At 39.5% G+C, this 14,431-nt stretch overlaps 1 protein-coding gene across 1 annotated transcript; it reads left to right on the top strand.

Annotated features, from left to right (window-relative positions):
• The first annotated feature begins 2,664 nt into the window (after positions 1–2,664).
• On the top strand, positions 2,665–3,612 carry LOC136955451 (forkhead box protein B1-like). The gene has a single exon (XM_067249161.1). It carries the CDS (start codon positions 2,665–2,667, stop codon positions 3,610–3,612), a length of 948 nt encoding a protein of 315 aa, XP_067105262.1.
• The last annotated feature ends 10,819 nt before the right edge of the window (positions 3,613–14,431 follow it).

Genomic DNA, 14,431 nt, shown 5'->3' with positions numbered 1-14,431 from the left:
TGTTTTCTTTTGTGCCGAGGTGCAGCAGTTGAGGGCAGACGTGTGAAAGTGGCTGTTAGATTCTGCTTTTCATCCCTCTGACCTACGCTTTTGTGCCCGTCACCCTGGGAATGGCACGCCTCACTACTCTACTTTGAGAAGCTGAGAAGAGCGCCTTTGTTTCCCCCCTTTTTAAAGACACGCACAAAAATGTTCTCGGTTCCCCTGCTGCAAAAGCTACTTCAGGCCGGGACTCAGTTCACGAGTGCAATGCAGTTTGGCTTAGCCCAACCTTTGTTCCGTTTGTTGCACATTACTAAACAGAGCACATATTATAGCCTACAGTTGATGCGTTTTGAACAAAAATATTATTATTGAGCGGGTAAAAAGCCTAGTTAATCTATTTAAAATTAGGGTAAATGTTTCCATCTCAGATTTTAGGACACAAAACTTTATGCAGCTCAGTCAAATAATAGGTTACTTGTAGTCTTGGGTTTGGAAAGTATGAGTATGAGTATCGGCCTACCGCACCGAAGTTGGAACCATGCAAAATAGTGTACGCAATTGGAGTAAATATAGGCCTACCAAATAATTACATGCATCATAATTTAGATTATCGTATTGTAGTAAATAACAACTATTACTAGTGGTAACAGCAATTGTACATAATAATAATTGTAATTATTTTGTTATCATTATTGTTGCCATTAGGCCCTATTACAATTATTCTTGTGTTGAATTGTATATTGTAGACTAATCATTTGGATTTTGTAGAGATTATCCTTTACATTAACATTTGCTTTGTCACGTTATTAGCTTGGAATTAATCATTTGTATTTATGTTGTCTAGTCTGGTTTCATGACGTTGCATGAGGCAACCTGTCAAGATTATCCACACCCCATCAATATAGCCACCGAAACACATGATGACTGGACCGTTTTCTAAAAGGATTGGATTACTATACTCCTGCATCCTGAGAAGTTGTATCCCTCTTACGCGTATGCTTGCCTCTTTTGCCTGTCTACCTAATGATTCACTGCTTTGTGGACGCATAGAAGAAAATTAGCATACATTATGAGTAAATCCGTGAATGTGTGTGGTCTGTCATTGCGAACTCTTCAAGCAGAAAGGTGGATCTCGGTGTTTGGAGAGTAGAATGGCCATCTATCAGGATAAGCCGCCATTATGTTTTCACACGTACATAATTGACTTATTGGTATTTTATACAGTTTCTAGACATTGTAATTTTTGAATTGTTCCCAAAGGTTGATCACATTTAACTCGTGGGTAAATGCGGTCAATTTTAGGTCACAATATTGGCCTGTACTCACAAGTTTAGACTTTTCTGAGAGACGGCTTGCAAACATCCTTAAATAAAGTGAAATAAATAGGCTAATGAATCTCAAATAATTAAGATACATATACAAAATCAAGTAGGCTTAGTGAAAATGCATTTAGTATGCATACAGTCTGGTCATTGCGAATTGTTTGTGAATTTACTGAGAAACAAGAAACTTGCCCATGCACGTGTAGAGTCGTGCGCAAATGGCCTAATATGTGTTGTTGAGTGTTTTACATTCTGACACAGAATCCAACAGATATAAAAAGCTCCAGTTACAATGGCATCACAATGGAACGGTATCTTAGTTGGACCATATTGCATATAGCCTACGCTTTTACAATAAGACGATACAACTTACCAGTGGTAAATTGAAGATGAGACTACATACAGTGTTCAATGATTTCAGTTGTTCAATTTACACCGTAGTCCTAAATGACACCCATTAGAAAAAATGAGAACCATAACATGTCAACAAACAAAATCTACAAAGACAACACGGAGTAAATTGCAAGCCAGTGCCAAGCGATTATCCTGTCAAACATCATTGCTTTGTAGCTCTATTTGTAAATGTAAATTATTGACTAAGCACCCCTACGATGTCCACAAAGGTTTGCGCATACCTTCACAAGCCATAACCGAGTTCCATCACACTTCAAATCCGGTTGCTTTGCCTTTTCACCCCTTTGCTCTGTCTTCAAATGGAAATGATTTCTATTGGCTCAAGGTGTCCATGTAAATAGGTGTAAATGAAACCAGATTATGCCTCTTTCCGAGCTCCCTCCTCCCAAGGCGATTGTCATGTGATACCAAAGAAGTGGCCAATTAATGAAGCGCCTCTACAGGGGTCTTTTCTGCTCATGTCACCACATTAAACTATCAGACGGTTAGAGGAAGGACATGGAAGCAGCTACTTAGCTCATCTCGTCGTAAGGGGACGATATCGGCTCCGTTCATATGGTGGGGGAAATAAGATACTGCCACTTGCTTAACTAAAGACCCGTCATCTGAGAGAACGGACCGGTTTCTGTTTTCATAGGACAGTTAACAAACGCTACAGTTAATACTAGTCGCACACCCTGACGGAGGCAACTAGTAAGTCTGTGCATCGCTTTGTGAACTTTCTTTAACTTTTACGCACGGAGTGGGAGCATTATTTTGTGTTCCAAGAAAAATGTGCGCCCCCAACGCATCGTTTTTTTGTCGTGCGTAATGTTGTTTTGAAGACTGCGACTTATCCACTAATGCATTTTGGACATATTTGAAGAGTATCCACACGTTGTGTTGAGGGAGAACAGTGGGCTTGAGCCACCCTTTTATCTCAATTTGTTATTAGTCCAGCAGAATGCCTCGACCAGGGAGAAACACGTACAGTGACCAGAAACCACCGTACTCCTACATCTCCCTTACCGCTATGGCGATACAGAGTTGCCCAGAGAAGATGCTCCCTCTTAGTGAGATTTATAAATTCATCATGGACAGATTTCCATACTACAGAGAGAATACGCAACGGTGGCAGAACTCATTGCGACACAACTTGTCGTTTAACGACTGTTTCATCAAAATTCCAAGGCGACCGGACCAACCTGGCAAAGGGAGTTTCTGGGCTCTCCACCCTAGTTGCGGGGACATGTTCGAGAATGGAAGTTTCTTGAGACGCCGTAAACGCTTCAAGTTAATGATGACATCAGACCACTTAGCACCTAACAAACCGTCGGATGCTGCCCATTACCTGCAACAACAAGCTAAACTTAGACTGAGCGCTCTGGCAGCTTCTGGGACTCATCTTCCACAGATGTCAGGTTACAACATTGGAGTCCCACACCAGACGTCCACTTTCAAGCACCCATTTGCTATCGAAAACATAATTGCCAGAGAGTACAAAATGCCCGGGGGACTTGCCTTTTCCACTATGCAGTCCATGTCTGCTGGCTATCCCCTGCATAACCAACTGACCACAGCCTGGCCCCACATGTACAGCACTAGCGTGATGGACACGGCAGCCCCCATCTCAATGGCCAGTGATTACTCTCCGTACGGGATGCCACTCAAGTCTTTTTGCCACGGTGGACAGACTTTACCTGCCATTCCGGTGCCAATAAAGCCTACCATGGCCTCAGTGCCGGGTCTGTCAGCGCTGCCAGCTCACATTCCAGCTTTCCTTGCGAACTCGCCGCAATCTTTAAGTCCTACATCCCCCCAAACAGCTACTAGCCAAAGCAGCCCTGCCACTCCAAGCGAAACTCTCACAAATCCATCCTCGGCATTGCAGTCAGTGGTTGCAGTCCACTGACAAGACGTTCGTGGGACTTGCATAAACTTCTTTAAATCATCCACTCCAAAGCAGTATTTTATTTGCAATTATCACAACCAAGACCGCGCAATATCTCGTCTATAAGGCAAGATGTTTGCGTTTTGTTGTTTATTGATGTACTTAGATGTTTTAATGGAGCATTGTTGTGGCAGTTGCTATGTCTATTTATGACACCTGTGTTAGCCGACATCATCTCACAACTTTTCAGGTAAATTCTTTAATTACCAAGTTATCCTCAAAAGCACTGAAATGTTATCTCTCTGAATATTCTTGCTCTGCAAAGCCTCCAAAATTGAAAATCACAATCTTTTAATTTCTTTTTGCAATCACAAGATCAATTGGTGGCTGATATTAAATAAAGTCTGTTTTAGGTACTCATTGGCTATTATATTTTTTCCTTGTCATGGTACAAGAGGAGAAAAAAATACGGAAAGCAACTATTAGATAATTTATTGGCAATCCACAGGCAACGATTAGAACAACTCGGCAAAACTAAGTGACATGTAACTACCTTACAAATCCGCATTTCAATTAGTATACCAAATAGCCTCAGTTTCAATTGTTTATATTTGGTTTATATAAATTCACTTGAAATTAACAATCAAAGCTATGACATAAAAAAATAAAACATTCAAAACATATTTATTATAAAGGTTGAGGTTTTTGAAAATTTGGAAATAAATACATGAACGTAAGAATATTGAAATGTGTAAAATGCACTTTTTAGTTAGACGTTTTTGATTATCTGTAGCCTAGATTACAGATCGTTAGTTGCTATGTGGACCATATAATTTAAAAACCGTGGTAAACTTTAAATGCTGTATATTTGTACGTTCTCTGTATAGATTAAAGCATGTTTCCAAACGTTGTGTTGTATTTGCTGCCAGCATGCGTGCTTTTTAAGTGTGCATTGTGTCTGCAATAAATTATTGGTCATCAAGAGATTTTCCCATTAAAATGTGCATACATATTATGTTATCTTAATGTTTATTCTTAATAATTTGACTATGTCTAACACACAAGCACACACACACATACATATTTAACTTTCTTGAAGTTGTAACGTTCATGTCAAAGATATTGCAAAAGGCAAAAGCAAATCCTTTAGCATGAATTGTTGCAGATGATCCTACTATAAACTGAAATATCTCTTTCCATGACCACGCTGTTCTGATAGAACCAAGCATGTTATGAGCACACGAAATTTCGTTCATTCAACAGGTTAAAATAGCCAACAGATTGTTTTGACTTAGGGAGTCAAATGGCCTTTATTAAGTATGGATTTTTCATTTACTATTGAAGTTTAAGGAACTTTCAAGGCAATATAAATATCATAATAATTCCATCCATATTGACAACATATTACTTTAACATTTGGTTATGTAAGTATATACAATATTTGAGAATTAAAAAAAAGAAGTTTCCTATTTCATATATTTAGTTTCTTCTATTTCCCAAAAAGTTTTTTATAGAGGTATTTAATAACCTTCAAATAACGTTACACTTAGACCGATACGCTTTATCCTGAACCTTATTCAAGAATATTAACAAATATATTAGAATTCCTAGTGTATACTGATGATACCGAATAAGTGCTTCAATCCACTTCATTTACTCAAATTCACTTGAATGGACAATTCGAAGAATGGCAAACTTCGACTGGGCCACCGGTGTAGATTTAGCCTGTTTTCAAAGAGACAAAAAGACTGATTTTCTCAAACACATTGCTGACTGAGGGATTTGGAAACGAGTTTAGAAACCTCTTTGGAATTTAAATGTGCCCCTCCCCCTCCACTTCTTTTGATTCTGTCTGTTTGGACAGTGTTGGCATTTTTAGACCGTGCCAATGTTTACAAGTTCATAAAAGTAACTCATTTTGTAATGCCTTTTCATTATTTAAACTTTCAATTAATAATGATATAGCTTACATTATTTGTAAATGTGTATATTAAAATGATGAAATAACAAATTCTTAATCGTTCAAGGTGGGAATTTGCCATGTTTTGAGAACAATTGCTTCCAGTTATGGCAGTGAAATATTGTTCTTTGTGTACATCTTCAACTTATTTAAGTTGTTGCCATTTGTTCAGTTGAAATTTTGGCATGAACCAGTAAATGTGTTTACCTGTGAGAGTTTGAGTGTCTGTGATTGTGTGTATGTACAAGAGCGAGAGAGAGAACGAGAGAAGCAGTAGTATCTGTAACTGATCTGTACTTGTCCTTAAAACATTTGGTGGAAGTTTTATCATTTCCAGATGCTGGTTGCTTAGGGCAAAGCTTTCTCTCCCAATTTAAATGTATGTGTCCTCACACTCTGACCTTGCATGATTGTACATTTTGAAATGTACGTAGGGGGACACTTGACAGCAGTCTATATCCTTAATGCCCTAAGTACAACTTTCTTCTCCCAATGAGGTGTATTTTCACTGTAAGCTTTGTTGTGTAATCAAGTGAATTAAGTTGGTGTCCTCAACTGCTGCATGATCCATTCACGGAAAGATGAAGGTTATGCGATGTTATGCGAGGCAGATCTTGAAATATAGCCCATCCTGTACAAACCTCAATGTTGTGGTTTAATTAAAATAATTCATTAAAGTGCTGGTCCATCCAAGATAATTAGTACGCATAATTTATGCAGCGCTTAATGCATGAGGGCAGTGGCCTGAATAATGAACTCAACTTTACCTTAAGTAGGGAGAGATGGAATGGACAAGAACCTGTTATTTATAATATGTTTATAGTGAGTGGTGCTTATGATGAAAGAGGTGGAAATAATTATTTAGCACTCTGCCAGAGATTCAGGTTTTCATGAAAATACAAATTTAAATTGTGAGATTATTTATGTGGTTTATGAAAAAAATGCCTGTAGGCCCCAAACAAATGAAATAAACTGCCAAGGAGAAGTATAGATATTTACATGACCATCAATCTCTGGTGGATTATAGATGCAAGAGAATTAATAAATAATCTGGTGAGACAAAACAAACGGCTTCACTTAACTTGAGGGTTTAGAGGCAAGTACGGAAGCAACAGATCATGTATGCGTATGTTAATAAACCAGGAAATAGATCTTTTAGAAAAGCCTGTCAGTCATTGGCTAAAAGATTTCTTCTTTGGTTCCAAACTTGTGGCAGTGATAAATTGCAGTTAATAATACATTTTCTACTGATTTACGATATGTGAACTTTACAAACCAAGTGGATGATAAACAGGGATTTTATTCATATCTATTATTTATGTAATTTTCCAATATTACACTCCCACAGTTGCAACAGCCAAAATGTCAAATTCCAACATTAAACAATTACTTGCAATGTTTATTGTGGGCATTTTGTTGATCAAATAATATTAACTTTGGATGCCAGCAGGTACAAAATAAATAAAGGCTGTAATTCATTTTCAAAACCAACAGCTCCTTGCCACATGCTCATCAATATCCTGTGGATGTAATGAGGAAATGCGCTGATGCGAATACTTTTGCGTCTTTATTATGACCATCACCGATAGAACAAATCAAGACTTGAGGACGAAGCAATTATTGTGAAACGAGTTAAGGCTAGTTTTGAAATGGTTCTGCTAAATGTGTCTGGTTTTGAGAGTGCCTCACCTTTTCCAACATTATACATTCCCTAACGTGTTTGCTTAGTCATTGCTATTTGTTAGCGTTCTATTAGGCCTAGGCCTATGATTAAGCAATCATTTGTATTATTTTCAGAACTCTTCTGCAGGTAAGACTGTACTGGTTATGACATGACAGAATGTAGGGGAAGATAAAGAGAAGATGGGGACTACATCCCACAAAGGGATGGAGGTCCAGACTCGCCAAACACCCATGTATGCATGAAATTACAATGTCAACATTTGATTCATGCTGCCAGGCTGTGAAAGCGAAACAAATTAGGCCAGTGGGTGGCAGTTCCAATATTAGCCAAAGAAGATAAGTTAAACGGTCATCTTCAGTTCTGTGGCCTTTCCCCTCCCCAATGTCAACACCATTAGGGATCTATAACACTTGTCAAGCTAATGATAAATGCTATATGTATTCTGAACAAGCATTTACACCTTGAATTACAGTCTTTAAAATCACAATCCTTTGATAAACAATTATTTCCACCAGAAAGGTAAACTTTATTTTCAGAGTATTCTACTCCATTTGTTTTATAATGTATTATATGCATTCATATATTTCTTTACCTTGTGTGAAGTTTTGCCCAGGAATTGTATTTATTTATTTTTTACTCATGTGGCATATGGTCAAAGCACAATGAGGAGAACACTTCTTTAGAATAGAAAGAAAACCATTGAAGTACCCTTATGTAGCAGTAGGATAAAAGTAAACACTATCAAGTTTGTTGAGAGCTCTGAATTAACAGCAGGGACTGTCTGGCCAGCCATAAGGGATTAGCCAGTTAACACTACCCCATGGCCAAGACAATTGTGTGCCATCAATGCGTATAGGCCTTTCAAAGCGTTGCCAAGATACGAACACTGTTAACATAAAAATCTCAGTTTCTGGCCACATGCATTTTGTGGCAAAACAACTAACACAAATGGCATTGTTTGACATACTTTCTAGCATACCATTATTGACTTTCATGTCAGAAAAGGGGAACGGCATATTGTTGAGCCGATGAGTTTAAAGTTCAAAGTGTTAGAGTAGTTTAAAAATGCTTGGATGGTATCTGTCCTGTTTGAACAATGAAATCTGTGGGGTTGAGTGACCGATTGCCAATGTGGTAGGCCGTGCCACAGCCCAGAACACAGCAAGATCTTGGGGCTGCTTGCCATCCAAGTGAGAACTCCAGCAGCAGCCCTTCTGCTTTCATCCCACAGAACACTTCATGCAGAGGGGACAGGAGGGATAGAGTTAGCACTGGCTCCCACACAGTGAGAACCGGAGGGAGAAAGAGACTCCTGCAGATCCCAATGTGTGTTCTGGTATTCAAACCATACCCTGTGGAGCTGTTTCGAAAGTGAAGGCACACACAATCCACCCAAAGTGAGATAATGGGTTTTCCCACCAAAGGGGAGGCAAATCTCTTAACCCCATTTAGTAAACACAACTAAACGGTACTGCTATGCCTTTCTTAGTAGAATGGTCACAACCTCAAATATGTGACCATGCTTGCAGAATTAAACCTCTGAATGCAATGTTTTGCCTAAGGTGTTTTGTTTAACCTCTTCTAAGATGCTTCTTTGGACTAAGGATGGTACAAGCCCAACATTGCTCAAATGTAGTGCATAACATAAAATCCACCCAGCAAAAATCTGTATCAATTTAGCACAAGGTTTTGTGATTACAGTTTGACCACCAGAACCCCATGGCACGTCAGGAATTATTGTTGCTGAACTGTTATTGAAGTATTTTATCCCTGTATGTGTGTGAAAACTTGTAGAGATGTAGAGTTTGTGGAGATGCCCTCAAGGTCAAACATGTTCTCAGTATGAAACCGACACAAGTTCTCACATCTGATGAGTTTCAGAGCTGACTTCAGGCATAGGGCAAGCTTAACCGTGATTCCAGTACATGAGGAACGATTGCTGACAGGGCCTGAAGCATCACTGAACATTCATCATCCCCTTGGCTCCAGTCAGCCTCACTGCTGTCTGGAAATGTATGTTATCCAATCACACTTCTCAGTTTTTTACCCTTTCAATTGCCTCACCTCAATCACCATAGTAAGAACTGCTCTGTTTGTCTGTCTACCTGCTGACGATTGGATGAAAGGGTAATGGGAAGATGAAGTAACTGACATGAGAGGGGCTCTGATTTATTGTTTTCAAATTGATGTATTCATGATAACTGCGGGTCAGTATTTAGAATCAGTATTGTTCTATTAAGCCACAACAAGAGTAAATAGACACGTGGCTTCCATGTAGAAAAGTTCAGCACCTTTCACATGTTACTTCCTTGACATTTAAACATTTCAATCCTCTTACCCCACTATATTTAAGACTCTCGGACATTACATGGTGGTTGGTTAACTCACATCTTGCAGAAATGTAGTTTACAAGTTACTGCACGCAAATTCATGGAAATGTTTCCATTGGATCCTACATGTTTTGGAATTCCCCAAAATGTCCTCACCTTTCCCTTTGTTGTCTGAGAAAATGTACTAAATTGGTTTAGTGTGTTTTATCCATTTGGAATCAACACCCCCCTATTAATGGAGCTGTTACGCTCACTTGACACCCAGTTGTTTGGGCATTAAAGTTCCTCACTTCTATTTGCAAAGAGGTGTTACGGTGATAACAGGTTCTGTGGATTCTAGTACCCCACTCTCTCCCCTGCAGCGACTGCATGACAAGTTAATTTATGACCTGTCCTGGAATCTTATCTCCCCTCATACAACCATAAACTAACACTTGCAGAGCACTTCAAAGGTGCTTTGGGAACCAGAGGTGACAAAAGGTATCACATTGCTGTGAGCAAGATCTGAGAAAGATTAGATGTTGTAGTCAAAGGTCCTGGTGCAGAGAATGAGTGTGGACCCTGGATTGAACCTCATGGCACTACAGCTGGAGGAGACCTATTTGACCTCAGGTGATTTGATGAGTTTTGACAGGAAAAACCTCCACCCACCTCACTAGACAATAGTGGGTCACACCAACACCTGAAGAAAAAGAGGCAGTAAACAAAATCGAATTGTTGCTAAAAACAGCTGGTATCTTGTGAAGATTGGGGCTGATGAATCTTAGCTACAGCTAATTTATTGTGTTTCTTTTTATGTGATGCCAGCAAAAATAATTTCAGGCATGCAATGTCAAGTTTAAAAAGTAACGGAAGAACTTGGTTCTATGAGAAAAGTAGTTGTTTAAATGGGGGGTTAATTCCCTGTTTTACATTGCAAAAGGTCCAACTTCCTCTTGCCATTGATGCATCTGTTTTTGATCTAATCTCAAATTGTTCTGTCAAATTCTCAGGAACAGTAAAATCCTGTTGTCCTCCTTTTGTTGTTGTGATAATCTCTACTGCTTGAATTCCACTTTGTTCTTTTGTTTCATTGTCTACAAACTCTGTGTGAGGTTAATTAGCAATGACTGGTGTGTTCCTGGGTTGTATTCAATAATCTTGCTTTGAAGGTTGATAATCTTCATTTTGTTACAACACATTTGGTTAAGTACTGATAGGATTGATTGTTCAAACTTTTGTTTGTATTCTTGAATGGGATTCTCATCTAAATTTGCTGTTATGTTTCACTGTAACGTAGACCCCCTGGGGTGGAAAAGATTGGATGAGTTTGTTAGTGTGTTGTCTGTTGCTGAATTTCTGTCATGAAAAAACTGTAAAAATATGCTGAGTTTGCAATATGTTGTTTGGTTTGTCTGACCAGCTGGCTAAATCAGAGCCAAATGTTATGACTGCAAATGTTTATAATTCATTGATACAGATTCATGATAAAATTCACAAGATCCCCTCTTTTGTGGATAAAAAAGCTTAATGCTGAGTACACATAACCTGGAGAAGTAAATTACTATATGTCACTGAATCTATACCATATATCAATCATATCATGACCATATCAAGTCACATGTTTAACTGACTGATTTGTCTGTGTCTATTTGTCTGTGATTCTAGTGGCATTGTGCATTCACACTCTGTATCCCCTTGTGTCCTAATTTATGTTATGTAAGTAATTTACCTTCCCTTTGGCTGTTTTTAAGTTTCAGTTTCATTGGAGATCTACATTAGTCCCTTAATCCCTAGACTACAAAGTCTCTGTGGACACAACATCATTCGGAATCCATCTGTCCTTGTTTTTGTTCCTGGAGAACACATGATGTAAAGACACTACTACAATTATCTAGCTTTCTACGTAAAAAGCAAAAGAATGTAATCACATTAAAAGCCCTTCATATCATGTGACGGACACCTGCCTTTTCTGCAGAGAGCTGATCTATTGCCATGGAATGCATTCAAGAACTATCTTGTAGCTATCATGTAAAGAAGCAATTAAACATGTAATTATTTGTTAGATTTATTTTTTTGTATTAATAATATAACAGTATTATATTAGATAGAGTATCTGACAAATAAAGATGGCCAACAGATGAACCCAAGCAGAAATCACAGATAGGAAAAGCCCCACCTTCTCGTAAACAGAGCGTGAATCCAAATGCCAGTAGCGTTTTCTTGCTAGTAACCTATGTATTGAGACAGATTACACTGTTTCTCCAGGTATAATTAATCATGTGTTACTCCCTATGTTAAGTATTCATTAATTAGTGTCTTAAGGACGAGGTGTGACACCTGGTGTCTATTCTCCTGTAGAAAACAGTCACTAATTAGTAAGCCCCCTTATCAGGAAGGCAACCCCACGCCTCCGCAATCTCAGTGAAAGACGTGCCCGCAGTGAGGTGGAATAACAGACCCGTCGAATGGAGAGGAGGGTGATGACACAAAGTGCGTGGAGCTTCTCCGTGAAGAGGCACGTAGGTTATTTACGTTGATTAATGAATTCATGCGATGATGAAATGACATGAAAGAGGGCTTGTACAGTAAGCTAGTCGTCAATAAGCCATAAAGGGAGCTGCCACATCGCTGCAAGGGGGCATGAGTATTTAGGAGGTACACAATCACAACAACAAGAGCAGGCAACTAAAAATAACGCTGAAAATTGAAAATGTCAATAATTTGTTCTAGACAGTTTTTTTCTTCTTCGGTTCCATCGAACTATGACCACAGTGCTGAAAACTGGGGGAGATTGAGGTAATGTATGACGCATACTTATCATTCACTCTGGTTTTTGTTTGAGTGTTTTTGTGTGTATTTGAGTGCCATTTGAGAATGTTGGTGAATATCTAGTCTGGTTTTTATTACAGTGAACCTGGATGTCAGAGGCTGGACTTTCCCACTGATTGCATGCTTAATGGCCAAAGGGAGTCAAGGCAACTTCCCAACAGTGTCCCTGTCTGCAGGTGCACCCTGGGAAGGGGGCTGCCTGTCACCTGCCTGGGGTGGGCGTGGGAAAAGTAAATGACGCTAATTCATTGGCAATAAAAAGTAACCCACCTCCTCCTCCTCTTCTTCCCCATCCCCACTCGTCACCTCCCTGTTCCTAAACGGTGCTGTGCTCAGTGCCTCCCCTCCAACAGCTCCCCATGGCTAATTGTCATACAAGCATGGGAGGAAACTACTGCTGTGCTAGCAGCCAGCCTCCCAAAAAGTGCAAATAAGCATCCAAGTAACAAACAATAGAAGGCAAGGGCGCCATGTACTGAAAGCTTTGCGGCAACTCACAGGGTCCTTGGAATCAAGAAACTTAGCACCATGGAATAGGGTCAAGCAACATACTAAACAAATGTATTGACTTTAGTTCGCTGCCACAGAGGCAAATAAATCGTTATGCACATAGGGTTATGACTACAGAGGCTCTTGCTTGTCTTGTTATATAGGTCACACTCAAAGAATCCAAATGAATCATCTCTAGCTGAAGGGATGATTTATTCAAACACTGGCAACCAATTCGCATGACAACAGATTGCAACTTGGTAAACTGCCACGACAACGGGATGGCAACAGATAACAAACCTGGGAAGAGCCTGTTCTCTCCATTTAAACAATGGAAGTAAGAAAAAAGCTTCAAGATAAAACATAGAAATCATAGTAAAACACGTTATTTGACAAGATTCCAGGCCAAAATTATTTTTTTTACTTGTTCCGTGCACCCATCATCTTGCTAAAACAGAATAGCTCTGTGTAAGATAGAATATCTCTGTGTAAGCCACTGACTCATTGTGTGACCCTGAGCAAGTCACTTAACCTCCTTGTACTCCGTCTGTCTGGTGAGACGTAGTTGTAAGTGACTTTGCAGCTAATGTATAGTTCACAGACCCTAGTCATCTGCTAAATAAAAATAAAAAAAATAATTAAGAGAAGGAGTCCTGTGGGAAAATGCTGCTCTTCTCGAGTGCAACTAGAACAGTACATTTCAGACATTCTTTTTAGTGGTTGTAGCATGCTGGCTGTGATTGATACTGCCTCAATGCCCTGTGGCTACGAGTGAATTGTGAACTCGTTTTTCAGAGTTCGGATCTATCTCAAGAACTACAGAAGAGGCCCGCTTGCAGATCTGGTGTTCAGCGAGGAAACCTCACTTGGAAATATACATTTGAATCAATTTCAGTGACAAGGCAAACATCTAATCAGATTGCAACATTTTGACTCTTTGATTGCAGCAATGTGTCCTCTGTGGACAACTCTACATTTTTGTTGACTTTGAAAATGATTATGCTCCACCTGCTCTTTGAGGTTTGTTCCTCTCTGAACCTCAGACAAAAAGTCAAAAAGTCGAAGTTCCCCCACAGGTGAGGGATTCAAAAGCTCTGGAAAACTGGGCTAAGAATGTTCTACATACTCATTGACTTGACAGCATTTGACTGCACTGAGCAAGAGCAGCCAGACATTTGCAACACTTTGTGTATATCACTGTCATCTATGTGGAGGTATGCACCTAAAGAGTTGAGTCTAGCCACAACATTGAGCAATGACATTTTTGCTTTTGCTGTGCTGCTACTCTTATGTGATGCAAGGCTGACAAAATTAGATATAATCCTATATTTTGTTGTCACTGTGCTGTCAAAATGGATGGGGCCTCCACCTGCCAACACACACATGCACACCGCCCACACACACACACAAACACACACACACTGTACCATGCGACAGCTGAAGCTCCAGCTTGTCCCTGCAGAGAGAGTTGATGCAGGGTCCTCAGCCACACATCACGGCGCTTTGCAGCTTCCCACACCTTGTTTCGGCCTGGAGGCCTGGGGTCTGTGTGGGCCGTAAATTGTT

This window comes from Osmerus mordax, chromosome 13 (assembly GCF_038355195.1).
Source record: "Osmerus mordax isolate fOsmMor3 chromosome 13, fOsmMor3.pri, whole genome shotgun sequence".
NCBI classification, from domain to species: domain Eukaryota; kingdom Metazoa; phylum Chordata; class Actinopteri; order Osmeriformes; family Osmeridae; genus Osmerus; species Osmerus mordax.
The sequence above is the reverse complement of the archived record's forward strand: the minus strand, read 5'-3'. Positions and strand labels throughout refer to the sequence as shown.

Coding starts and splice junctions, on each gene's coding strand:
- LOC136955451 (XM_067249161.1), top strand. CDS start 2,665: ATGCCTCGACCAGGGAGAAACACGTACAGTGACCAGAAACCACCGTAC.